Source organism: Macaca mulatta, chromosome 15, assembly GCF_049350105.2.
Source record: "Macaca mulatta isolate MMU2019108-1 chromosome 15, T2T-MMU8v2.0, whole genome shotgun sequence".
Lineage (NCBI taxonomy): Eukaryota > Metazoa > Chordata > Mammalia > Primates > Cercopithecidae > Macaca > Macaca mulatta.
The window spans coordinates 43,807,918-43,835,503 of NC_133420.1; the positions used below are offsets into that span (position 1 = coordinate 43,807,918).

Sequence of the window (27,586 nt, forward strand, 5' to 3'; positions counted from 1 at the left end):
TGCCTGTAATCCTAGCTACATGGGAGGCTGAGGCAGGAGAATGGCTTGAATCTGGGAGGCAGAGTTTACAGTGAGCAGAGATTATGCCACTGCCCTCCAGCCTGGGCTACAAAGCAAGACTCCATCTCAAAACAAACAAAAGAAAACAAAACAAACAAAAACAAAAACAAACAAAAACAAACAAAAAACAAGCCAGTCACAAAAGGCCACATATTGAATGACTCCATTTGTATGAAATGCCCAGAATAAGCAAATCTCTAGAGACAGTAAGCAAGTGGCATTTTAGGGCTGGGAGATTGATTATGGAGAATGATGACTAGAGGGTATGGGACTTCTTTTTGGGGTGATGAAAATGTTCTAAAATTGATTGAACAACTGAGAATATAACAAAAAAACCATAGAATTATACACCTTAAGTGAGTAAATTGTATGGTACATGAATAATACTCCAATAAAGCATAAAGCTGTGACAAAGAAAAGAAAAGCAATCAAAGGCTGCATTTTTCTAATTCATGTAATCAGTTCATCCTGCAGAAAGTGTGATTCCAACTCCCATTTATTCGAGGCATCTCCTATCTCACAGGCAAAGGTGTTAATTGTGACATGGAATTGGATGACAAGGGATGTGTGGGCCAGTTGCTCCTATAGCCCTAGCCAATTGCCAGTGAACTGACAGGCAAGTAAGTAAGGACCTCCTAGATCATTCAGCTACCAGCTGAGCCCCCAACTGACCGCAGACCCATGAAAGAGCCCAGCTGACTCACAGAAGTGTGAGCTAAACCGGTGATGGTTAAGACACTGCATTTTGGGATGGTTTGTTACATAGCAGAAACCAACGGACACATGTCTGGTACAAATGTGTAAGAGTTTCCTCCAGGAAATATACCAAGATATGGAGCTGCCAGGTCTAGAGTTGGCATTTTTTTCAAGCCTACTAGATACTGCCAAGCAGCTCTCCACAGTGGTTGTGCCAATTTATACTCCCACCAGCCCTGTAAGCACATTCCTTTTGCACCACAACCTTGCCAATACTTGGTAATGTCAGTTATTTTGATTTTGCCAATCTGGTATGTGCGAAATGGTGTCTCAATGTTGTTTTAACTTGCAACTCTCTGATCACAAGTGAGGCTGAATATTGTTTCTGAGGTTTACTGGTTGAATGAGGTTTCTGGGGGAAAAAAAAGAAAAAGAAAGAGAAAAAAAAAAGACCTTGGTCAGATCTGTGTTTCTGCGTTTCTCCCCCTTCTTGAATTGGCACATTCCCAGATGCAAATGAGTCTTCACTTCTGGAGTCCCCTTCCCAACTCTTTCACCTGCCTTCTCCTTAAGACTCGGTGCAGGCCTTCACTCCTCCAGGAAGCTTTCCTGACTTCCAACCTCCACGTTGGATCAGGTGCTCCCTCTATGCCCCATCTGCCTTCCTCTATTGGAGCACCCGTCTCATTGTATTGCGGTGGTCTAACTCTCCCTCTAGAGCAGGGATCTTCAATAAAAGTTTGTTGGATGAATGGATGAAACCCAAGCTTTGCCTTTTAAAAGCTTAGCCTCCCAGCCTCAGTTTCCTCATCTGTTGAATGGGGATGATACAGAAATCTTGGAGAATTGACATGAGTCTTAAATGAAAAAAGGAACATAATGTATCTGATAAAGTAAGCTCTCAATAAATTGAAGCAAGTATTATTTAGAATTAGGAGATCTTATTGTTTTTGGTCACGGACCACAGAATTTAGAAAAATGAAACATTCATATGCACACATGCACAGATTGGTGCACAATTGCTCAGACGTTACAGGTGCTCTGAAGCCATGAGCCCCACATTAGGAACCTGTAATCTATATATATTTATAAATGTCAATTATTTTTACTTTTATGCCCACCATTAGCACCTAATAAATGTTCAGTGAGACAGTGCTGATGAATGAGTTAATTTTGCAAATGGATCAGCAGCCACCCCCACCCCATGAAATTCCTCAGCCAATGAGCATCTTAGCCTGTGGTCAGCCTTCCGCTGTCCATCACCTATAAGGAAAGAGGACTCCCAGACAGTGGATTGACCTTGGCTTTTTCTGACAAGCAAAAACAATGGCACAAAGCCTTTGCCACATGACGAGCAAAAGCTTCCACAGTCTCCCTGGGCCGGCCACCCTTCCTAACCTCCTCACAGTCCAGTGAAAAAATCTTCATTTTCTCCAACTCCAAAATCAGAACAATGTGATTCTGAAAGGCAACTGCAATCTTGTTCTTGCTACAGTGGCTTTTAATTAGACAACAAAAAGCCCTGGAGATCATACTGCTCCCTTGCAATGGTGTGTTCCAGAAAATTACTGCCATTGGATTAAATTAAAGAAAGGTTATTCAAGTGACTTGTTAGGCACATTCCAACAGTGTTAGATAGCACTAGGGCTGTTGTTGCTGTTTTTGTTTTTGTTTTGTCATTTACAGAGCAAGGAACAAATACACGTCCTTCTGGAAGGTTTTTGATGACACAAATTAGTTCTCATAGAATAGAGATAGGAGAACCTGAGAAGTCATGCTTGGAATTGGGACATAAAGATTTTCACCAATTGGATGGGAGGAGGAAGTATTTAACATTAGCTGGGAATATACATACTACTATGGGCTGAATTAGGTCCTCCCTTACCTCATATTCATACGTGGAAGTCCTAGCCCCGAGGACCTCAGAATATAACTATATTTGGAGACAAGGCCTTTAAAGAGGTAGTTATGATGTTTTAGGGTGATCCTTAATCCAATATGACTTATAAGAAGAGAAAATTTGGACACAGACATGGGCACATAAACAGGCAAAAGACCATGTAAAGACACAGGGAGAAGGCTGTCTACACGCCAAGGAGAGAGGACTCAGAAGAAACCAACCCTGTTGACACCTTGATCTTGGACTTCAAGCCTCTAGATTTGTGAGAAAATAAATGTCTGTTAAGTCACCCAGTCTGTGTTATTTTGTTACGGCAGCCTGATATGGTTTGGATCTGTGTCCCCACCCAAATCTCATGTTCAACTGTAATCTCCAATGTTGGAGGTGGGGCCTGGTGGGAGGTGATTGGATCATCCGGGTGGATCCTTCACAGATGGTTTAGTACCATCCCTTTGGTGCTGTTCTGGTGATAGAGTTCTCGTGAGATCTGGGTGTTTAAAAGTATGTAGCACTGGCCGGGCGCGGTGGCTTATGCCTGTAATCCCAGCACTTTGGGAGACCAGAGGCCGGTAGATTGCCTGAGCTCAGAAGTTCGCAACCAGCCTGGGCAACATGGTGAAACCCTGTCTCTACTAAAATATACAAAAAATTAGCCGGGCATGATGGCATGCTCCTACAGTCCCAGCTACTCAGGAGACTGAGGCAGGAGAATTGCTTGAACCCAGGAGAAGGAGGTTGCAGTGAGTCAAGATCGCGCCACTGCACTCCAGCCTGGGGTACAGAGCGAGACTCCATCTCAAAAAATAATAATAATAAAAAGTGTGTAGCACCTTCCCCCTCTCTCTCCCTCCTGCTTCAGCCATGTAAGATGTGCCTGCTGTCCCTTTGCCTTCCACTATGATTGTAAATTTCCCGAGGCCTCCCCAGAAGCGGAAGCCAGTATGCTTCTTGTACAGCCTGCAAAACCAAGAGCCAATTAAATCTCTTTTCTTTATAAATCACCCAGTCTCAGACATTTCTTTATAGCAGTGCAAGAACGGACTAATACACAGCCCTAGCAAACTAACACACACACTCTATGCCAAATGAGTGCTTGGCATATATAACTGCATTTCCTCTTCATTGCATCCTCTGTTACCTTCATTGAATGGCTGAGGAAACAGAAGCAGAGGGGTCAGTCATTCAAGGTCTTTCAAGCCGGCAAGTGGCAGAACCAGGATTTGAACCCCCGGCAGTCTGACTCTGATGCCTGCCACATCTGCCAAACTGCCTCAAACTGCAGTGAGGAGAAAAGGCAGTCATTGGCCTATATGGATTTTGACAGCCTCTTCCCACATAAACAGTCTGTGGTTTGGTACGCTGTGGTGGCTCAGACATATTTTTAGCAAGCTCTGATGTCTATCATACTCTTGAAGAAGTGCTACTGTCACTGTGAATCTTTATGGAGTACAAGTGCATCTATAAATCTTTCAGAGCTGTTAGAGAAGGTGCCTGATACTCCTCCAGGAAAAATCAGAATCTGCACCTGCCAACTGATGGTTCTCCGTTGCTCTTAGAATAAGGTCAACATTGCTTAGCCCAGCATTCCATGTCTGTCATACTCCACTTCCTCTCCAGCCAAATCTCTGGCCATGTACTTGCTACATTCAGTTATGCCAGACTTCCTTCATTTCCTGAACATACTGCATTCTTTCTTGCTTCCGTGTCATTATTCACGCTGTTCCTCTGCCTAGAGTATCCTTCCCATTTTGCCCACCTGGTGACCCTTTACTCAGGTGTCCTCCTTCAAGTGTTCCCTCTTTCAGAAAGTCTTTTTGACCTCATCTGGAAGAATCTGTTGCTTCTTCCTCTGGGCACTTGTTATACTTGGACATTTCTGGTGTGATAGACACACCATAAGGGGACCCCCCCAATCTCCCAGTGAGTCACAGCCATGTATATTCTCCTCCACTTCCATGTAGGCAGGCAGGCTTCTAACCCATAGAATACGGTAAATGTGATGGGATGGCCCTCCCTTGCTTAGGTTACTTTATGTGGCAAAGACGATGGGATGTTGTTCCCATGATTACAGTATGTTGCATAAGTCATTATCTTAGCAGCCTAGAGACAGAGACCCCTTGTGGCTTTCAAGAAGTCAACTAACATTTATGGACCACATTGCTAAAAATTGTTAGTAACTTCTCAGAATAGAGAGTGGCTTCCAGCCAACAGCCAGGAAAAAGGTGGGCCCTCAGTCACACTGTCAGAGAGATGGACTCTGCCATCGACTGCATGAGCTTGGAAGTAGAAGCTCTCCAAATGAAGATTTCAAATGAGAACAGAGCCCTGCCAACACCTTGATTGCAGCCCTGTGAGATCCTGAGCAGAGGAACAGAGGAACCGACTAACCCATGCCCTGACTCCTAACTCATGGAAACTGTGATGTAATAAATGCATATTGTTTAGGCAATCAAGTGAGTAACAATTTGTTACACAGCAATCAGTTACTAATATACTATATTACAGCACACAGCCAGTATTCTTTATATGTTACTACCAATTGAATGAGAGCCATGAGAACAATGACTAGAGTTCAGCTCTTTCAGCCCACACACAGTACCTGGCACATAGTAGGCACTTGATAAACTGTTTATTGAATGAAAAAGTTGAATAGATTTTTAAGGTTCCACCTGGCTTTGAAAAAAAAGAGTATAATTTTAGGATGTTGAAACATCATTTACTGTGACCTTCAGAGAAGGTCAATGAGAATATCATATTTCCAAAGAATAAAGAAGAATGCAGACAGAAAGCATTCTTCTGTAACAGTTATAGGTTCTTTGACACAATTTGCCAAGTAGTTGGGCACGCCGGGCCCTGTAAATGTAATAACAATGTCTGTCAAGTGTCTTTGAAGATGGTCAAAGTCAAAAGCAAAACTCACAAAACTGGCTGAAAGGCAGCTAGGACCATTAGCTGCTATTTGAAACCCAGAGACAAAGAGACATTAAGAGCCACAAACCAGTCAAAGGAAGAGTCATCAGTCAGCTTTGGAGCCAGGGACAGAAGTCTCAATTTGTATCAGCCCAGAACTCCCAGAAAACGTTTCATACCCCCCTATCCCTGTCCTCCTCTTCCTCCTTTCCCCTACCTCCTCCTCTGTTATAAACAAAAACATAATCCTTAGAGCAAGAGAGGCCTGCAGACCACCACCTCCAATCCCCTCATTGTACAAATGGGAAGACTGAGGTTGGAGAGAATGAGCTTGACCAACACTATACGGAGGGTCTGAGCCCTGGTTCAGTGATTCTCCTGCCTCAGCCTCCTGAGTAGCTGGGATTACAGGCACATGCCACTATACCTGGCTAATTTTTGTATTTTTAGTAGAGATGGGGTTTCTCCATGTTGGTCAGGCTGGTCTTGAACTCTTGATCTCAGGTGATCCGCCCGCCTTGGCCTCCCAAAGTGCTGGGATTACAGGTGTGAGCCACCACATCTGGCCAATTACATTTTCACACTGCCCTGAAGACTAAAGTTAAAAACAAAACAAAGCAAAAACCTTCCTGAAGGATCAGTGAGAAAATGAGGCAATTCCATGGAAAGTGAGACATCTCACTATTTAAAAAATATTTGATGGGAGCTATACAGATAGGTAAAGCAAAAGAGCGATTTGCTCAAAGTATTGTACTTCTTATAACCAGCCCAGAGCTGCCCGTTGTTCCATGTTTCCACCGTTTCCATGTTTCCATTGCGCAGTTCCCAGCCACTGTGCATGTACTTTACATGTGTTCTCTTCATTACCCTTTCAGCCACCCCCTTTAAGCTCTTTTTTTGGGAGGGGAGATGGAGTAGTCTCACTCTGTCACCAGGCTGGAGTGCAGTGGTGTGATCTCGGCTCACTGCAACCTCCGACTCCCTGGTTCAAGTGGTTCTCCTGCCTCAGCCTGTTGAGTAGCTGGGATTACAGGCACATACCACTATACCTGGTTAATTTTTGTATTTTTAGTAGAGATGGGGTTTCTCTATGTTGGTCAGGCTGGTCTTGAACTCCCAATCTCAGGTGATCTACCAGTCTTGGCCTCCCAAAGTGCTGGGATTACAGGGATGAGCCACCACACCTGGCCAAGCTTTTTTTTTTTTTTTTTTTAAATAGACAAAAAAACTGAGGCTCAGGGAGATGATGTGATTCCTCCAAGGTTAGTAAGCAGGGATTATTTAAACAAGTCCCTCTGCAGTACTGACCATGGTGCTCTGATGCTGAAATGGGTTGCAGGCTGAGGCTCAGAAAAGAGGATGCCAGCTGGGAAGCCTTGCCTGGGACCCTCACCTCACACCTCACAACGATTGCATCCGGCCATCCATCATCACATTTGACACACACAATGAGACAGCTCCTGACTGTCAGCTCCAGGAGGGCAGGGACCATGGCAGTCTTGCTCCTGCTGAATCCCCAGAGTGTAGTCTGGCAGAGCAGAGGGACCTAAGTGCCAACTGAATAAATGAATGGAGTGAATGCATGAATGGATGCCCCAGCGAACCATGCTGATGTGTACATGGCAAGGATGATTTTGCTAGGGGCTTCTCTAATCAGAACAGAGCTGGTGTTGGAGTGAGTGTCCCAGTGCAACCAATACCTAATCCCCTGATTTAAGATGCTCTTAACAGACTTCGTAGCAATCGGATTACAGCACAGCATGCCTGATAAGGTCGCTTCCACTACTCTGCCTCTTTCCAGCCCACAAAATTTCCAGCTCCCTGCAATTTATTTTTGCTATCATAATAGTCTGCTATTTTCCCCAAAGCTGTATAAGAGAAATTGGCACCAATTCCACCTGTCTTACTATAAGATGCATTGAGAGCACAGACTTTGGAGAAACAAACTCATAGCTTGGACACTCAAGTTTCCTCATCTGTACAGTGGAGGTAATAATAGTATTCTTTTCACAGGATTCTGGGGATTAAGAGAAACAATGTCTGTAAAGTGCTTAGCCCTCAGGAATCACTTAACACATTTTCCTTGAGGAAAAAGCCTGGGACAGGCACCACTGGCTACTGGCAGGGCTATGGGCAAGACAGCAATCTTCTCTGGCCCCTAAGTGTCCCATACGTAATGCAAGAGTGGGAGAGGGAGGAGTCTAAGGAACCATTCAGCAAATAGTTACTCAGGATGTACTGTGTGCTCATCCTTAGGCTGAACAGTGGACACAGAGAGATAAAGGAGCCGTGGCCTCGCCCTTGAGGTGCTCCTGTGTGGTAAGAGCTTTGAGAAATGTGTCAAGCATTGTAGGAGCACCTGGTATGTGCAAGGCATATTGAAAAACACTTTCCATATAAGAGCACAATCAATTTTTGCAATAACACTGATGACAGCACCACTGTCCTTGTTTTAGAGGTAAGGGAACTCAGGTACAAAAAAGCCCTCTGTGATTTGCCCAAGGTCACAAAGGTTGTGAATAACAGAGATGGGATTTGAACCTGGAGACCAGCTCTGTGCTCTAACTCCCTTTCTTGCACAAACATAATACAATTCTCCATAATGATGAGACAGACTCAGGAGATTACACTTAGGCCAAGATAAATACCAGTATCTCTCCTCTTTTCCTGATATTTTTGTGCTTTCTCTTTTTCTCGCCTCTCTTTTATCTCCCTGCACTTCCATCAATATTGTCTGCATTATCTACTACTCGTAGAGGCAACTGCTTCTCTTTTCGTTGCTGATATCATTCCCACTGACATTGCAGGGAAGAGGAAGGTTGTGGTCCTGGAGCGTAAGTGATAACTCCAGTTGCTAACATCCTTTCTCCAGGGATCCCAGAGCTGGGAAAGGTTCCTCAGGACAGCCAGCATTAGATAACCTTGAGCCTCTTCTTCCTCCTGCAATCAGGCTGAGAACCCTGGGGGGTCCCCAGATCCTCTCCGTCTCTCCCAATGACACCTTCTTGACTAAACCCCTGTTCATTCCTTCCACCACAAAATGTCACCTTATGAAACAGGAATCGTTTGCATGTGGCTTGTTTTTAACCTTTGATATTCCCAACCAAATTTTCTAGAGAAAAAGTGACCCTCGTATCATTCCCATCCATGGGAAAATGTGGTCCTCATGCCAGCCCCAGCAGAGATACTGAGACAGTTCAGCATTTCTGAGCCAAACATTAGGGGGATCGCACCGCATAGGGGTTCAAAGTAGGAGCTCTGTGGCCAGACTGTTTGGGTTCAAATCCCAACGCTTCCATTCACTACTTTTGTAAACTTGGGTATGGTTACTTCCCTATGTCTCAATGTCCTGTCTGTTTCACCAGGAGCATCATGATGATGGTGGTGACGATGATGGTATCTCCCTTACAGAGTAGTGGGAGGATAGCATGAGTTAAAATACAAGTGTTTAAAACAGTTTGACACTCAATAAACATTAGCTTTATTTTTCTGTATGTCCCATAGCAAAGGCATCTCAAATTCATCTCCATTGCTTTTAAAGGTACATTCCAGCGGATAAAAGGAAACACACTTCCAATGACTACGAAATATTTAATAGCAAAAGGCATTTTAAGATTGCCGTAACAAAGAGGGAAAATAACTAACAACTCAGTGTTACTCTATGAGTTGCAACATGTTTTCATTTGCTGCACAGAGCATGAAACATACAGGTTGCAGTTGTCTTCTGGGGAGGCAGGATGTTTGGGAGCCTTATTTTACAGATGAAAGGTGAAGCCACTTGCTGGGGGGTCACACAACTAGTTAAAGGGAAGCTCTGAGACTGGAATAATGGTTTTCTGCCTGGTATCCAGAGTGCAGCTCAACTTCTTGGTTAAAACCAACACATAGGAACTAAACCACAGGCCTGCCGTGGTGACTCACATCTGTAATTCTAGTACTCTGGGAGGCCGAGGCAGATGGATTGCTTAACCCCAGGAGTTCAAGACCAGCTGGGCAACATGGTGAAATCCTGTCTCAATGAAAAATGCAAAAAATTAGCCAGGCATGGCAGTGCCAGCTAACCAGGAGGCTGAGGTGGGAGGATCCTGTGCCTGGTGGTGGAGGCTACAGTGAACCATGATCATGCCCTGCACTCCAGCCTGGGTGACAGAATGAGGCCGCCTAGAAAAAAAAAAAAGAAAAAAGAAAAATGCCCAACACAATTTACTCTTCTTCCTTCTGTCTTTTCAACTGCTCCAGTGTGTTCAAGTTTCCAGGAACATTCCTAAGGGAAGGGCATTCACTGGCCAGAGTGGGGAGCATTAATGAACAATTAAAAGTGGCTTTGGTGAAGAAAGCAAACGGAAGCCTGCTGCATGCCTGGGAGAATAATATTTTCCCTCTGAAGAGGGCAGTATGCAACCAAGGCCAAGTTGTGTACTCAGGTTTTTCTCCCAGGTCTTGCAGTGCAGCCCTCAGAAGCCGAAGCATTTCAAGGAGCTCATTTCTGAATGACAAACATCTTCGTACATGAAATAGGATTCTGGAGGTTTGAGCACAGTCATACACTGCCTCTTGCCTGAGGGGACACAGTGCAAACTGATTCGAAGGTGGTTATGCAAGATGGATGGAAGAAGCTCCAACGATTTCTTTTTCTATCATCTGCCCTCCCAAATCATCCTCTATGAAATTAAACAATAGCACAGCATCTCAGATGGTCTCTGACGTTTGCAGAAAAAGTGTTTCTTTTTCTACTACAACTGCATGCAGCCTGGTTTCTGCTGCCTAAAGCAAAACACCTCCTCGAAAACATCCTTTGCACAGAAATAAAATGTTGGGACTGGGGAGCTTAGCTCCTGGGATGCATTTATCAAGCCAATCACAGTAATTGTAATTAAAACACAAACTAAGTGAAAGCTGAGCATGAGATACATTAGCAGGAAACCTGAACTGCATACAATTAAGCCTTGCTTGGTGACATTTTGAGGTAAGTCATTGATACATTTCTGGGGTGGAGAAGATTGATTTTTTTTCTTAAACACCTTGGTCTAGTTGCATGAAAGGCTTCAACGTCAGTTACAAAGGAGGAATGAGGATACACACTATTAACTACTAAACTTACAGCTGTAAGACAGATGTCCAAAGATAGCCTAATTGGCTATTTTAAAAAAATCTTCCTCAGACATGCTGTTAAATATGTTTATTGGGCATTAATTTAACCTAGGTCTACTTTAGGGAAGTAAAGAATTGAAAATCTTCAGGGAAAATACAGCTTCCATTCCTAGCCTCAATGCATTAAGTCATTGGTGTTGAAAACCCTTCCACTCTTCCCCATTGTCTAGAGGAGAAAGTGCATTCTCCTTACAGGTTCTTCATTCAGGTGTCGCTTCTGCAGTAAAGTCCTTACCATATTCTCTTCTCCTAAACCTGGCTCCCTCGGCCATCACAACACTTATCACACTGGTTTTTAACTCTATTTATTTTATCTTTCTCCCCTGGGTCTCCAGCACCTAGCACATGACCCAGCACAGAGCAGATGATTCAAAAACGTGGAATGAAGAGCAACCAAATAAATAAATAAATAAACGAATGAATAAATGAATGATCTATCCTTCTGGGTCCACCACAAACCAAATCCTCCAGGTAATCCTCCATCTTGCCCTACACTGGATAGAAGTCAGCTGGCTCTGCAATGGAAATCCTGGAAGAGATTTAGGAAAAATACATAGGAGAGTAGCTTAGGAGAGGCAGCTCAGGTTGGAAGGGATGTGTGTGAGGTAGGGGTGTGTGTGTGTGTGTGTGTGTGTGTGTGTGTAGCACTATGAAGCTCCCCCTTAGAATAAAAGCACAGGGCTTTTACTTAGATCTTATTTGGGGGATTGGGTGGGTGATGATAGACTCCAGGGCACACCTGAGTGTATCTTCCCATTTTGCCTAGGGATGGGAGAGCATAGAAGAGTTTTTCTTCAAGCCACTTCAAATATGTATATTTTTAATTTCTATTTTGAGATTGTAGATCCAAATGCAGTTGTAAGAAATAATACACACACAGCCCATGGGCCCTTCACCCAGTTTCCCCCCATGCTGACACGATGGCAACCAGGACATTGACATTGATACAATCCACCCACCTTACTCAGATTTCACCAGTTTTATATGCGCTCATTAGTATGTGTGTGTGCGAGCGTGGGGTGTACATTTTATATAATATTTCTGAAAGTGGCTTTTCCCTCGCAATGGAGACTGGGAAGGGGTCCAGTCTGATCCATCCCTGCCACGGAGTTGGCTCCGGCAGACAGCAGTCTCTGCTTGTATTCGTCTCTTGCACACAGTAGGTGGCCAACGACCGTCCACGTAAACCCTTGAACTTGTCATGTCAGGGCGCGTTCAGGAGGGGAGCGCCACACACTGTAAGGAAGAAAACTGAGACTGAAGTGCCCAGTATTTTGGAAGCAAAAATCAAACAAACAAAAAACTTGACGATTTCACCCCCGAATTGTGAATTAGCTAGCTGGCTAATCGCTCCAAAGCGATCCTGGGGCCGGCACTCGCTGCGAACGCCGAAAAGCGCTGTTTCTGAGCCCCGCTCCCGGCTCTGCAGGTGGGGTAGGGGACGCGGGAGCTCCTTCCATCCCTACCCCCGCGTTCACCCCTTTCTTCCCTGGGGCTGGACTGTTTCACCCCGTCTCCAGGCAACGGCCAGGCGCACCGGGCGGGACGTCATTTCCTGAGGAGCCCGGGGGGAGGGGGCGGGCAGGAGGAGGGGCGAGGGGGCGGGGCCCGGGCCGGGCTGGCAACGCGACGGCGTCGGAACTCGCTGGAAGACTCGGCCCGGGCGGCTCAACAGTTCGCAAAGTCCAGGCTCGCGGCCGCGCGGCGCAGGGGCGCGGAGGCTCCCCGGGCGGCTGCATCCCGGGGCTGCCCCGGGCATGCCCCGCACCCCTTGCCGGACGCCCGCGCGGCTTCACCGACTGCGACTCCCCGGACTGCTCTGGGACTAGAGCGCCCTCCGTCCCAACTTCTGACTTTGGGGTCCCCCAGCCCTAGAGGAACGGGCAGCCCGGCTGGGGGAGCCCCGGGCATGGTGTGACGGGGCGGTCAGGTCAGCTTTGCGGCGCCTCCGGTCTCCGGCCACCCGTCGTCTCCGTGCCCTCCGGAATGTAGCTGCTCACTCCGCGCCCCCCGGACTCCAGCCGCAGTCTCCGCCACCTCTGGGCTCCAGCAGCCAACTCTTGTGTCTTTCAGGAACTCGCCGACGTCTCCGCGTCCCCTGGATTCCAGGTTCGCGACCCCCGCCGTCTTCGCGCCTCCGGGACTCTAGCAGCGGTCTCCGCGACTTCCTGGGATCCAGCCACTGTACCTGTGCTCCACAAACCCAGGCTCCAGCCGTCGTCTCCGTGCTCCCGGAGATCCAGCTGTCGCGCCAGTACCCGCGAGGACAGCGGCACCCCCCACACCCCGCGCGCCCAGAGCCCGGCCGGGCTTTGGCGTGGAGATGAACGCGCCGCTGGACGGCCTGTCGGTGAGCTCGTCCTCCACCGGCTCGCTGGGGTCGGCGGCCGGGGCGGGCGGCGGCGGGGGCTCGGGGCTGCGACTGCTCTCTGCCAACGTGCGCCAGCTGCACCAGGCGCTGACCGCGCTGCTGAGCGAGGCGGAGCGGGAGCAGTTCACGCATTGCCTGAACGCTTACCACGCGCGCCGCAACGTCTTCGACCTGGTGCGCACCCTGCGCGTGCTGCTGGACAGCCCGGTCAAGCGGCGCCTGCTGCCCATGCTTCGTCTGGTCATCCCGCGCTCCGACCAGCTGCTCTTCGACCAATACACAGCCGAGGGCCTCTACCTGCCCGCCACCACCCCCTACAGGCAGCCCGCCTGGGGCGGCCCCGACGGCGCGGGGCCCGGGGAGGTGCGCCTGGTGAGTTTGCGGCGTGCCAAGGCCCACGAGGGCTTGGGCTTCAGCATCCGTGGGGGCTCGGAGCACGGCGTGGGCATCTACGTGTCTCTGGTGGAACCAGGCTCTCTAGCTGAGAAGGAAGGACTGCGGGTCGGGGACCAGATTCTGCGAGTCAACGACAAATCCCTGGCCCGGGTGACCCACGCGGAGGCCGTCAAGGTAGTGCTGTGGTTTGGAGAGGAGTCTGGGGCAGAGTATGGACAGAGTGGCACAGCTTTTTCAGTAACTCCGTGCTGTGTGTCCTTAGGCGAATCACTTGGCCTTTCTGGGCCTTTTTTTTTTTTTTTTTTTTTTTTAAACTTTAAAACAGGAATGTATAGCTTACAGAGCAAATAGCTGTCAGGCATTGGGAACGTAGTTTTGCACAAACAGACATGACCCTTGCCTTCGTGAGGCTTAAAGGCTAGTGTAGGCGATAGTGTCAAATACTTGAGCAAATGTATGGTTACGATGTGTGAAAAGGGCTGTGGATTCTTATGAGCAATAAAAGAGATAAAATCTCTGCTTGGCATCATTAGGTGGCCTTTGCTGCTGCCATTCTGTGGGTGTTTTTTTCCCTGAAAGAAAGTTTGTTAGCTCTTAAGTGGCCCGAGGAGGCCGTCTGTGTGATCCACAGTGCCCTGGCTTGACGCCGCTGTTTTTGGAACAGGCTGTGTATCCTGAAGCAAGTCATTTGCCCTCTCAGGACCTCTTATTCTCCACTTGGAAAATCGGGCCACTGGACCAAATAAGCGGTCCCTAACCTTTTTGGAAATGAGACTCCTGCCTGAATGTCAAAAATAAATTCCCCAGCCCCTGAGAGTATTTGTCCTCTCTGCCATCTGTTAATTGAGAAATATAACCTCTTGACAACAAGCTTCCAGGGATTTAATCATGCTTTTTAAAGGAGTGTGTGTGCTCACTGATCTCACAGCCCAGGGCTACTGAAAACCAGCTGGAGTATGATGGATAGTGTTGGGTCCAGGGTGGATTCATGGATCCTTTGCAGGCATTTTTCCCCCTTTCCCCTTCCCCCACCTCGTTTGTGTACAAGAAGTGAAGAGTTTGGGGGAAAAGGGACAATGACACATGCTCTGCTTCTCCAGAGAAATGCTTCTCAGGGGGTTGGACTGTTCTGTAAAACACGCGCCCCCCCCCCCCCCCCCCCCCCCCCCCCCCCGGCTCCCCACCAGCACAGGTCTTTTGAACTCCAGCTGAGGGCCTGCTGGCTCCTGGGAAACTCCTAGGCAGCAGAGGCCCATGGCTACTTCCTCCTGAGTGCCGTTCAGTGACCTGTGTCCAGGTGAGTCTTGAGCCATCTCCCTGGCTGTGCACCTGATGTTGGCTTCCTTCATTTGCTTCCCAGCCCATGAACCCCTTTGAAGGAAGCCCTTGAGGCTTTCTGAAACTTCTTTGCAGCTTCTGGAAAAAGGCCGATCGGTTTATACTGTTCCAGGGTGCAGTGGGCAAAGCTCCTTGTGAGTTTCCATGCAACAATTCCTCTTCCCCCTCTATCAATCTTTTCCCTTTGTTTAGCATTCCATGTATTTATAAAGAAGTAGTCCATTAGCCTTGACCTTAAAAGGTCTGGAGTTCCCAGATGATAAATTTATGCACTAAAGATACTTGATGTAAATGATCATTTATAAATGTGGATTCAATTTTAGTGGCAATTTAAAAAGACTTGGGTAACTTAACGGTCACAAGGTGATAAGGTGATAGGCTTTGGAAAGACTGTCAGTTACCTTGGGCATTGAAAACGCAGAGTGTCCCTTCCATTTGCACCCCAGACTCAGCCATGCCATAAGGGTCAAGCTGCTTGGCTGTGAGTTTCAGTTTACCTGCAGTGCTCCCGGCCTGCCACCCCCGCCCTCCCCCACCACCATTTCATTGATCCTGCTCCAGATCTTCTCTCTGAACCTCCCTCAACACCATGGTGCTGTTAAACTGTGACTCAGAGCAGCACCAGCCTTTAGCTCGTTTATTTACTCTTGCTGCTTCCAGAGTAAAACCTAAACTCTCCATGTCATAGTTTTTGAAGCCTGAGAATAAACCCTTGCCAGCAAGGGAGAGGTTGATAGGAGCAGAGCTGTCCTTGAAGTGTGGGAGCCTGTGGCGCAGGAGCCTGTGTGAGCTGAGTGGCTCTGTCTCTTTACTATCATTTTCCCAACAGAAGTGGCTACATTGGCAAAATGAGCTCTTGCCCCAGGGTCACCCCTCTTCTAGCCGTGGCGGGATACATAACCTGCCTGGCATGGACCCCTTTGGACCCTTCAGAAGCAACGGGCAAAGTGATGGCTGCTTTGTGTTACATTAACCCCAGGGGAAAAAGAGGACAGCCTTTTCTTTGGTGGGTGGAATTTAAAACGGAGGAGGCGGAACTTAGTTCCTGAGGCCATGGCACTCCTCGTGTACTTTCAGGGACAGTTTAAAAGAACACCTGGAGAACTGTTGACACATTTCCACAAAATTAAGAGCGAAAAGCCTGTTAACTGAGAGCCAGAAGAGGCCCCAGCTTTTCTACTAGGCACAGACTGCCCTTAACCAGCATTTCTCCATGGAGAGCCGTTCTTTGTAAACTGCAGTGCTGCGAGTCACCATGTCAGGGATTTATGGTAAAGGTATATTACTGTTAACTGGACTTCACACTTCGTTCAAATTTCACCGATTTTTCTACCTATGTCCTTATTTTGTTCTAGGATACCACACTGCATTTAGTAGAAGATGTGTTTTCAGTCTTAACAATCTTTATTTTTTTCCTGCAATGGAAGGTGGTTTGAGGGGGAGCAGATCCTCTGAGCTTCCCAGACAGAGAGATTCAGTGTGTGCGTGTGTAATAAAAATTAAATTAAATTAAATTTTAGGAATCAAGTTACCTAAGAGTTTATGAATAAAGGAGCATTGCAGCTTTTTAAAGAGTGGGTCAAGCAGTTTTTTCCACTTCTCTTTCTGATAAATCAAGCATCTATTGTTACCTGAAGCAGTTCAGTGAGGATTTGATACTATATTCATTGGGGCTTCCACCCCTCTCTTGAAACCCACTTGAGGAATCAGCAGTGACAGGTCCAGATAAGGCAAGTCATGTACTATTTGCAATTATGTTGAAATGTTTGAGTTTTGAAATAATATCTTGAATGAACAGGAGCCAAACTAATAATAATTAAAAAGTAGACCCTTTCAAAGGTTTTCAGCCAAATGTGCTTGATAAATTGGCCAAAGAGTCCACAGACCAGGGATGCTGCCTTAGGCCCTGCTGCATATTTCCTATGTGACCTTGGGCAAGTCACCGACCCTCTCTGCATTCCAGGGTGGATGGGCCGGGAGCTGTCCAAGATCCCTTCCAGCTCAGACAGTCTGCGATTTGCTTGGTACACAGAAGGCATTTAGAATGTCTAATCTGATGTTTTCTTGTTCTTTTGAAATGGCTTTCATTTAAGGCAGAATAAGGAAAGTTGGCTAAGGATTGGGAGATGAGGATCTTGGCACTCTCGCGTAGCATCCTACTAAATCAGGAAATTGATGGGTTATACACTGTACTGACGAGAGCTGGACTGCTGTCTCTTGACCCATGAACACCAACCCTGGTGCTATTCCGGAGCAAATGAGGAAACAGTAGGATTCTGGCACAAACAGCGCTGCCCTGGGAGCATTCAAAATCAAATTCACTTGCTCACTTGCCTTCTGAATCTCCTGGTTACGTGGGTAGCAGAACACAGGGTATCCGGGTACTGCTGAGATATGTACACATATGTGTGTGTTTCATCTCAATAAAAATTGCACAGTAGGTGCTTCCTTATGGCCTCAGCACCCCTATGGGTAAATTCAAGGAGCATATTAGAATTCAAGGAGCATATTAGAATTGAAATATTCCAGAAGTTAAAAACTGTTGCCGGTACTTTCATTTAATTAGAGCGATCGCACCCTCTCTCCCTTTGCATAATAACCTGGAAAGAATCTGTCCATATTCATATAAGACATTATATCTGGTCCAGCACGTTCTAAATGACACAATTGTCCTTTTCCCATTGTGCATGGTTAGCTGAAGCCATTACAAATTATTACCACTTCCAACTTTGTGTCTGAAATGTAGCTTCTCCCCCTGGTCTCGTTCCTGTGTCGTTTGGAAACCATGGCACCATGGCGTGCACAGACTTTCCTCTGGCCCTGCTTTCACTCTTGGGTCCTATGAATCCTGCCAGCAATGACATGTGGAAAAGCTCACTTATTAATAAGCCCATTACTGAGTAGATTTGTGGCTGCTGCATATCCAGAGTGTGATGCAGTACATTGAGTGGGTCCATTTCTTTAATTTAGTCTTGTATATTTAGTTGGCTCAAGCTGAGGCTCAAGGTTTTAGAAAATTATGATGCCTAGATAGGACAAAATCCTCTTTCCTCTGGTTATTTACTCTTTAAATCAAAGAAGCATTTTGTAGGGTGGAAGAGAATGCCCTTAAAAAAAAATCGGTATTTTTATAGAAAATTCTTGCCTCCTGACTTGAATCTGGACATGAAAGAGATATAGAACCACACCAGCACTAGTGTCTTGTTTTCCTGTCGTTCCCCTCTGCTGACAAACCCAGCATTGTTTATTACTTGCCATCGATTCATCATTTGGATGGAGCTGCAAAGATAAGTGTGATCCTTTAACCCCCCGACCGATTGGATTGTGTGTATGTTGCTGCTTCCCAACTCTGCCTGCCTTCAGCCGCACCCACGGTACACAGCCTGCCTGCACCTGTCAGTGCCTGCAGCCCCTCGCTCATGTGCCTGTCTGCTCAAGCTTGAAGCACATGTACAGTCTTCTCAGAATCATAATCCCCCCTCCATCCTGCAAAGGGCTTTGCACCGAAGCAGGCGTTCATAAGGGATTAGGCTCCAACTGGTGATTTCTAGCAAGGTTGTTTTATGACCTGGAAGGGAAGCCTTTGGTTTACCCTTTTCAGGGACCCCAGACTAATCCTCAGCCAGGACGAGAGAATCTTGATTAGAAAGAATGACATTAAATGGCCGGAGGTATCTGGAGGCTGAAATACAAATCTTTCAGAACTGACTTCTTCTTTTTTAAACTCCTGAGGAAGAATCTGATACTAACTCTGAACTCACACAGACTTCTAATTGTGCCCCAGGGTAGGGGTGATTTTTAAGATTTTTGTGCTGCTGACATTGGCCTTTTACTTTTAAAGCCTGGCAAGCGGAAAGGGTGCAGAGAATGGGAATCACTCTCTCTCCATTCTTTTTCCGTGCATTCCTGGTGTCAGCTGCAGCAAGCAGCGTCATGGGGCCAGTGCACTTGTGGTTATTTATTTTCCAATAGACTATTTATTAAAGCAGTTTTAGGTTCACAGCAAAATTGAGCAGAAGATACAGAAATTTCCCACATAGTGGATACATGCTAACCTCCCCCCCATTATCAACAATTGATGAACCTACATTGACACATCATTGTCACCTAGAGTATGTAGTTTGCATTGCACTTGCACTATAACTTTACTTTATTGGAAGCCTGTTGGGAACAGGGGAGACTGACATTAACGAGTACCTACTATGTGCTGGGTGCTTTATCCCTCCTGTTCCCTTTCACCTTCCCCAGGGGAGCAGGCAGGCGAGGAGGGTCATGCTTAAGGAGATGGAACTGGGGAGCTCAAGGTCCCCACTGGGTTTAGGAGCAAGTGGCCTCCCTGCCTGGACCCCAGCCCAAGGGTTTTGTAGTCAGCCTCCTGGAAGACAGTGCCAGCCAGTCCCCTTATTAGAAAGCATGGCAGATGTCACGTTTTGTACTTGACATTTGAGGGCCTTTTAAGAACCAACCAGAGACTTCACTTTACTAAGTTGGTGGTGGGGGGTGGGGGGTGCTGTCTGAGACCTACATATCAAGGGAGAGTGGTGTATTTCAGCCTGTTCCATCGTCGGGTAGAGACGTGCATCCATGCATTCTCTGAGCAGTGCTTACCACACACAGGCCTGTGGCTGATACTTGGACATCAGAGATGAACAGGACATGCCCTCTGTCCTTGGGGGATACAGACCCATCCATGGCCACAGGTCACCCAGCATTTAAAGTGCTGTGACATTCTCATGCTTCTGCATCGCTGTCACCCTCTCTGAAGTAGTACACCCACCTGCCCACTCCTGTATCCTTTTACCTGGCTTTAGTGTCCTGCAGCCCATTTGTCACTACTAAAAGGACATTTCTTTATGTCTGTTTATGGTCTGCCTCCCCCGTTACAAGTTTGCTCCAGGATAACCAAGATTTGATCTGCCTTGCTCATTCACGCCTCCCCAGCTCCCGGCACACAGTAGGTGCTTTAATAAATAAATGAGTATTTGCTGAACGAATGGAATGATCTTGCTCCTAATCCAGCACCAGTGAGTTCAGAATTCCCCAGCTCCTGAGAGTGAGATCTGAAGGAAGTCTGTGTATGCCAGCGTTGTGGGTGCTAGACAGAAACACTGAAAAAAGCCACAGGCTCTAGTGTGTGCTTTACCCCCAAGCTGGCTGTGTGGCCATGGGCAGTTCATGTGACATCTGTGAACCTCAGTCTTCGGAGCTGTGAAATGGGCATAACTACCTCCCACCTGCCTCCTTCCCAGGTGGCTGTGGGGATCAAATGACTACTAGGTGTAGCAACATTCGGAACCCTCTGCTATTCGAGTGTAAGGCCTTTAAAAAAAATGTGGTCTGTGCCTGGATACTCAACGACTTTTCTCATCCCCTGAAGCCCAGAGCCACTCTACGGGACCCTTTCAGCTAGTTCATTTGTCACTTTGCTCTTAATTTTCAAACCACATTCCCAGAAGTGGGTTATTTCAGCAGCCTGATTGTGTCTTTGATTCCAAAATAGAATCATTTATGCATTCTGAAGCAATCAATGAACCAATTTTGGGTGAGGTATATCTTCTGGCTTTTGGGTTTCTTTCTTTCTTTTTCTTTCTTTCTTTCTTTCTCTCTCTCTTTCTTTCTTTCTTTCTTTCTTTCTTTCTTTCTTTCTTTCTTTCTTTCTTTCTTTTTTTAAAAAAACAAAAAACAAAAAAGAAAACTGTTCAGGTTTCTAGTAGCCCAGCATTTTGGGTGAAGGCCAAGTTTCCAGTAACCACACGTATGCTTAAAAGCTGCTTTATTCTCTGAGCATGCATAAATGGATTTATTTTTTCTTCCTTTTCAGTCGCAGCACCTTTGCCTCCTTCCCCGTTTGAGAATTTGTATTCCTTTTGCTAAATTGGCTGTGGCTTTGCTTCAGTTAGCAGCCAGTTTCGTCATGATTTTTTTTCTCTCCACCTGAGTTTCCTAATATCAGCATCCTCTCAACTCTGAATGCAAAGCAAATATATCAGCCTTCCATAAACAAGCCCCCAAATGTCCTCTTTCCTGGATTCTAAAGCTGTCGGCTGCAGGGAAGAACAGAGTAAAATGATATTAAAAAGGGTATTGCCAAATACCCGGGTGTTAGAGCCTTAGAAGTGGTAATTTACAATGTTAGCTTGCTTAAGAATTAACAAACTGCCCAGCCAAGCCTTAACCATGCTAAGGTTTGGGAAACACTGTCTTCCTTTAGGATTCCTCCATCCCCAACACTGTTTATCCCCGTAAAGACTTGACCAGAGAGGTGAACTTTCCTGTCCCCATACTTAACTATTTTGCTGCAAGATTCCACTTGTGCACGGTCAACGGATATACTAGAGAATCTGAGGAAGGGAGGTATGTACCCAAGAGGTTAGAGTTGGGTTTTGGAGATGGACCTGGGTTCATCTGACAATGTAACTCGGCTGTGACCTTGGGCCGGTCCCTTTGCCTTTCTGTTACTCAGCTCTCCTACCACCAAACCTGGCCCATATTCCTCACAAACATGGCATTGTTGCTGTTGAACATCAACAGTCTGGAAAATATGGCAGGGGAGGTCCTGCTGCAAGCATTGTAATGAAAAATGGTATGGACAGCCTTCGCTTATCTTTGGAAGTCTTCTGTTATGCCTGCTTAGTTTTGTATTTGTTTGTTTGGTTGGTTGGTTGGATTTTTTTAGGTGCCATTGGAAGAAAATACTGGACTCAGGGCCCATGTGATCCACTGTAGCTGTTTGAATTGCAGAGTCATTTACTAAATGTAGTCAATATCCCCACATTGACAGAGTTTCTTTAAAAATGTAATTGCTCCTATCTGGCTTTTGGCATTGGCATTTTTGCTTTATAGCAGTAATAAAGCCCAGTGGTTGAATAGAATTATGTGTCCCCCCCACCATCCCTTCTGATTATCTGTGAGGCCTTATAACAATGTGGGTGGCATACCAGACAGTTGCATGACCCAGAGTGTGACAGCATTGTCCCCTGGATCAGCTGCATCCATAACTTTGTTTCCCAGCAACCTTCCCTGATGGCCTCCCCAGAGACCCTGATGAGGTGGGAGAGGAGGTGGCTGTTTTTAGAGCCCATTAAAGCAATTAATGCAGGTGAAATTGGTGATTTGATAACATGGGCGTCTGCACTTAAAAAAAAAAAACAACCCTGTAATTTATTTAACTACATCTGAAAAGGTGTACTAAGTCGCGTTAAGAGGTTTCTGATTAAGAAAAGAAACGTGGTCCAGCTTTCAGAAATGAACCTCCCATGTGGATAGGAAAACTTTGAAAGTCAAGGGAGGGATTTTCCTTCTGCCACGTCCATCCTCCTGTCCCTAGACGGAGGAGCGGCATCCTTTGTAGTGTTTGGACCCAGTGTACCCTTTTCCTTTTCTTCATCTCTTTCCTTCTGCCTCCCTCCTCTTTCTCTTTAGTGAACCATACATTTCTCCCAAATTTTCCCCGACTCTTGAGCCCCTCTCCTCCTGCAAGTCCTTCCAATCCTGACATTTTTAAGTCTGCTTCGCAGGTCCACATACATGTACAGCTTTTCCTCAAATTCTTCTTTCCCCAGATGTCTGCATTGCTACCCATCGTCTAGCCTTGTTGTCTCTGCACAGGATCTGTGCCTCCTTTTAGTGTATTTATCTATTTTTTAATTGCCTACTCATGGTGCTTTCTCTCGCCCTTAAATCATGGATATTTCCCCTGCTCTTGTTCCCCACTTTCTCCCACTTGAAGATTGCACCAGCCCCAGGGAGGCTGGGCTCTCCAGGCTTTACTTCTCTCCAGCACTTCTTAGACCACACCTCTTTCTTCCCTATCACACCATCGCCACCAGGACTGCCGAACTGCAGTAGCCTCCTGGCCAGCCTGTCTGTCTCCTGTCTTGCTCATCTGCCCACCGGTCTGATGTCCATCCTGGTGACAGAGTGCACTCTCTAAATATGTATTTCATCAAGCTGTGCCCTGCCTACAACCCTGCTCTTGAGCTGGGAGGCTGCAGGGCAGACGCCAAACTCCTCAACCTCGTGTTCGGGCTCCCCGTGCTCTGATCTTTACCTGCAGACAGTCCTGTTCCCCAAGTTGTGTCCACTTGTGGCCAAGTAAGCAACATACCCTCCTCTGAAGTAAGGCTTTGATTCTCTCCAACTATTGACACCCACTGATCCTGTTAGCTGCAGCCTCAGTACATCCTCTCCAGAGGACCTGCCTGCTCACCTCTGCCACTGTCCCTATCCCCAGGAGCCTGCTCTTCCCTCCTGAACCCCCCCAGTGTCATGGCCTTTCTCACCTCTGTCATGACACAGATAATGCATTTCTTGGTGTTTTCTTTGTTGCTTATTGTATGATAATAACCTTGGATAGAGGGCTTAGAATGAGCCAGACACTGTTTTCAGTGGATGTGTAGAAACTCACTTAAGCCTCATAATCACCCTGTGAAGTTCAAGGTAGGTATCATTCTCATCACTTTGTTTTCCAAAATCGCCAAGCGTTTGTCACTTGGCGGCCATCCCAAAGGTGGAAAGTGGCAGAGCTAGGATTTACACCTAGGTGGTGTTGACTTGAGGGATTGCGTCTTTGCCGCAACAGCAGAGAGAAGGGATGCCCCGCAGTGCTCCAGCCTGAGCTCCGAAGCCCTGGGTTTCCAAGCCTGGCTCTACCACTTTCTAGCTGTGGGGCCTTGAACCAGCTGCCTAACCTCTCTGATTCTCAGATTCCTCTTCAATGACATTGTGATGGGAATAATCGTAAAATAGCAGACAAGTTACTTACCTTCTCTGTTCAGGTTTCCTCATCTCTAAAATGGGGATACTGATGGTTATGCAGATAATGTATTAAAGCACTGGGTGCATCTGTTGGTCTGAACATTTGATGATCATTTACCCTGTTCAAACTCCTGTGTTGGGATCTGTTTTCCTACCAGATGCTGCTCTTCCTGGCAATGTAGAAGGTACAAAACAGATAACACACACAAGATGCTTACAGTACTTAGTGCACTAAAAAATATCACCACCGTTGGGAATCTTCTGTGACATCACAAGCTCTGTGTGGGTTTCACATAAATCCCCCACTGACACTTCACCATACCCCCGGGAGAGGACTCTGAGAATTGGAAGAGGAGGTAACCCGTCACGGGCACACGGTCAGGGGTGGTGGGACTAGGATTTGAATCCAGGTATTCCAGCCTCTAAAGTGCATGCTCATTGCCAGGGCTCTCGGCTGGCTGCTAACAGAGAAGCAAGGCATACAGCCCAGCAAGGTGCTAGCAAGAGCAGGAGTTCAGTAAATATGCGTTTCCTCCCTGAGTTTTTTCCTTGTGGAAATGGCTTTGTAGCTATTTGATGAGAAAACCTAGGTTGCGGCCGCTCTGTTCTCTCCTGGGCACACTGTATGCATTTTATTGACTAGATTTCAGGGACAGAGGTGGCATTGGGCACTTTTTCCTTTTATTTTTTTTTTCTTTTTCTTCTCTCTTATCTCTCTTACCATGCCTTGACTTTTGTCATGTGTTTATTTTGTACGTTGTGTGTGGAAATTCCCTGATAGATAACTGTGACTTCAGTTCAACCCCCATTAGAATAAACTGGTGACTTGTGAAATTATCTCATTGAATGGCGGAGTCTCTGAATTCGTCCACACTGCCAGATCAGCACACTTCAAGGATGAGAGCAGGGTCTCTCCTGGGCCTCATGTCAAAGGCTGGTGGTCATCAACTCTGCTGTCACAGACTGGACAAGTTAAAGGGGCATTTTGTTTGGTCATAGGAAATGTGGAATAGAGGAATTTGTCTAGGCTCTTAAAATGTGTTTCTTCCCCACTTCTCCCTTTTTTTTTTTTTTTTTTTTTTTTTTTTGAGACGGAGTCTTGCTCTGCTGCCCAGGCTGGAGTACAGTGGCGCGATCTTGGCTCACTGCAAGCTCTGCCTCTCGGGTTTACGCCATTCTCCTGCCTCAGCCTCCCGAGTAGCTGGGACTACAGGTGCCCACCACCACGCCTGGCTAGGTTTTTTGTTTTTTTTTTTTTTGTATTTTTAGTAGAGACGGTGTTTCACCGTGTTAGCCAGGATGGTCTCGATCTCCTGACCTCGTGATCCGCCCGTCTCGGCCTCCCAAAGTGCTGGGATTACAGGCGTGAGCCACCATGCTCGGCCTTTTTTTTTTTTTTTTTTTTTTTTTTAAGAGATAGGGTCTTATTCTTTTGGCCAGGCTGGAGTGCAGTGGTGCGACAATAGCTCACTGCAGCTTTGGACTGGGCTCAAGTGATCTGCTTGCCTCAGCCTTCCAAGTAACTGGGATTACAGGTGTACACCACCACACCTGGCTAATTGTGTTTATTTTTGGTAGAGATGAGGTCTCACTATGTTGCCCAGGCTGGTCTCAAACTCCTGGGCTCAAGCAATTCTCCTACCTCGGCCTCTCAAAACACTGGGATTATAGGCGTGAGCCACTGTGCCCGGCCTCTTTATTTTAATTACCTAACATATATGGACTTAATTGTTTTTCTTTTTTTTGAGACGGGCCTTGCTCTGTCACCCAGGCTGGAGTGCTCTGGTGTGATCCTGGCTCACTGCAGCCTTAACTTTCCAAGCTCAAGCAAATTCTCCTGCCTCAGCCTCCCGAGTCGCTGGGACTACAGGCTTGCTCCACCATGCCCAGCATGGTGTGTATGTATATTTTTGTGTGTGTGTATTTTTTTTTTTTTTTTCTTTTGTAGAGATGGGATTTCACCGTGTTGCGCAGATGGGTCTTGAGCTCCTGGGCTCAAGCAGTCCACCCGCCTCTGCCTCCCAAAGTTCTGGGACTACAGGTGTGAGCCACCACGCTGAGCCTGGACTTAATTTTTAAAACTTGAAAACTTCGGAAAAACACCAAAAGATGCTCCCCAAATCAGTAATAATTGTACCCACTCACCTACCCAGAAATAATCACTTGTTGACAATTAGAGTACTCTGTGTGCATCTGTGTATGCATTTATATTGGGAATTCTCCTCAAAGTTGCCATGCTGCGTGTCATTATCTAGCCTACTCGTTACACCAAGCGATGCATGACGACTGTGTTGCCACCTTGATAAATGTTTCTACCGTGTGATTTTTAATGATTGCATAATATATCGTAGTCAAGAGGTACATGATTTATTTAACTAATTTCTTCTTGTTAGACAGTTTGTTTTTTAATATTATCCATATTGCTGCTTTGAACATCCTTGCACATTCATCTTTAGGCACATTTCTAATAATTCCTTGGGCTGTCTTTCTAGAGGTGGCATTGGCTCAGGGGAGAGGCGCAATTTTAAAGCTTCTGATTAACTGTTGCCAGACTGCCCCTGGGAAGGAATTTGTTTTGTATATTCCATCCCACCAGCGTTTAACAGCACCTGACGCTCTTCATTTTTCTCCAGCCATGCCAACACCGGGTATTGTATTTCTTTTCCATTTTTGCCAGTCTGGTAGACAAAAAGGGTATCTTGTTTTAATTTACATAACTTAAATAGTGAAGTTAAACTCTTTTTTGTTTTTTTCAAATTACAAAGCTACTTTTAATACTTTGGGGTGAGTGCCACAGGAATAAAAAACACTGGGAAGGGGTAACCTTGTCGCCCCTGGGAGTGACCCAGGAGGAGAGAGGCCACCTCATGAGGGAAGGAAGCATGAAAGGGACTTGCTGTAGACTCAGGGCAAAGGGAAGCCATCAGGGCTGGGACGTGTGGGCCCTGCAGGAGGAGACATGGGCGTGGTGGGACTGGCTCCAGGCACTCAGGGGAAGGGCAAGAGGGTTGGACACGAAGCACAAAGCTACTTGGGTTCCTGCTTCTTCTCGTTTGCCTTTTTCTGCTTCTGCTGCATGATCTCCGAGTCCCTCTGCTTGCGGGTGGCAGCAGAAAGCCCGTCATCCCGGTGCTGTCCATTAACCGAGGTGTGCTCTGCTATTTCATACTCTTCTGGCGGGGAGCTCTCACTGGTTACCACAGGTCATGGTGATGGCAGCGGCTCCGACCTGCCTCCATTACATCCCCTCATTCAGTCCCACATTGCAGTGAAGTTAAACTCTTTTACATGTTTATTGTGTGTGTGTTCTTGTATTTACACGTATATATTTCGTGCATAACTGATTGATATCCTATGCCCATTTATCACAAGAGTTTTACATTTCAGTGTCATCAAATCTATCATTATTTTTCAGACATCGGCTGAGTAGGTTTTTAGGAAATGGTTGATTCATTCATCTTGAATTCAGATGTTTTATCTGAGCTTGAATTAAATTGGAAGCCCATCACCTTTTCAACTGAGAATTGTCAGAAAGTGATGAGGCTCAGGGATATCAAGAGTCTGGGAGGAGACTAAATCCCATTAACGTAGCTATTCATGAACTGAGAAAATGATATGGATATAAACAGATATTCCTGATGGATCTCTTTGCTTCAGACATCTATCCCAGACAACAGAATGCTCCATTGCAAACCCATTGGGGTTCATCTTGACTGAATATATTTATGACTCTGAGGATCTTGTTTTCCTTAAAGAAAAAAAAGAATAAACAGACAAAACTTAAAAGAACATTTATAAAGCAATTTACTTAAATTATAACAGACTAAAAGCCAGGCTTTGAGGATAATTGAAGAATTGCATTAAAAAGGAATCAATATCTTTCTGGAATTTGTTCTGTCCTCATGAGTTGTTTTGCAAAGCGGTGGACAGCCTATCTGTCACTTTCTTGCAAATTTCTTGTAGCATTATCCCCAAGGTCAAGATTTTATCCCTCTCTTTGAAGGTTT

General features: G+C 46.3%; 1 protein-coding gene across 14 annotated transcripts in view; it reads left to right on the forward strand.

The window, feature by feature from the left end:
- Window positions 1-9,029: 9,029 nt before the first annotated feature.
- Window positions 9,030-27,586, forward strand: part of WHRN (whirlin) — a 107,887-nt gene continuing 89,330 nt past the window's right edge. For 5 of the 14 annotated variants that reach the window (XM_028834915.2, XM_077968231.1, XM_077968233.1 and 2 more), the window contains exons 1-2: window positions 12,284-12,647; window positions 12,791-13,658. In XM_028834915.2, the coding sequence (XP_028690748.2) occupies window positions 13,041-13,658 (618 nt within the window). In that variant the 5' untranslated portion in view covers window positions 12,284-12,647; window positions 12,791-13,040. Of the gene's footprint in view, window positions 13,659-27,586 lie in introns of all 14 variants that reach the window. The other 9 variants (XM_077968234.1, XM_077968236.1, XM_077968237.1 and 6 more) reach the window with 3 other exon arrangements.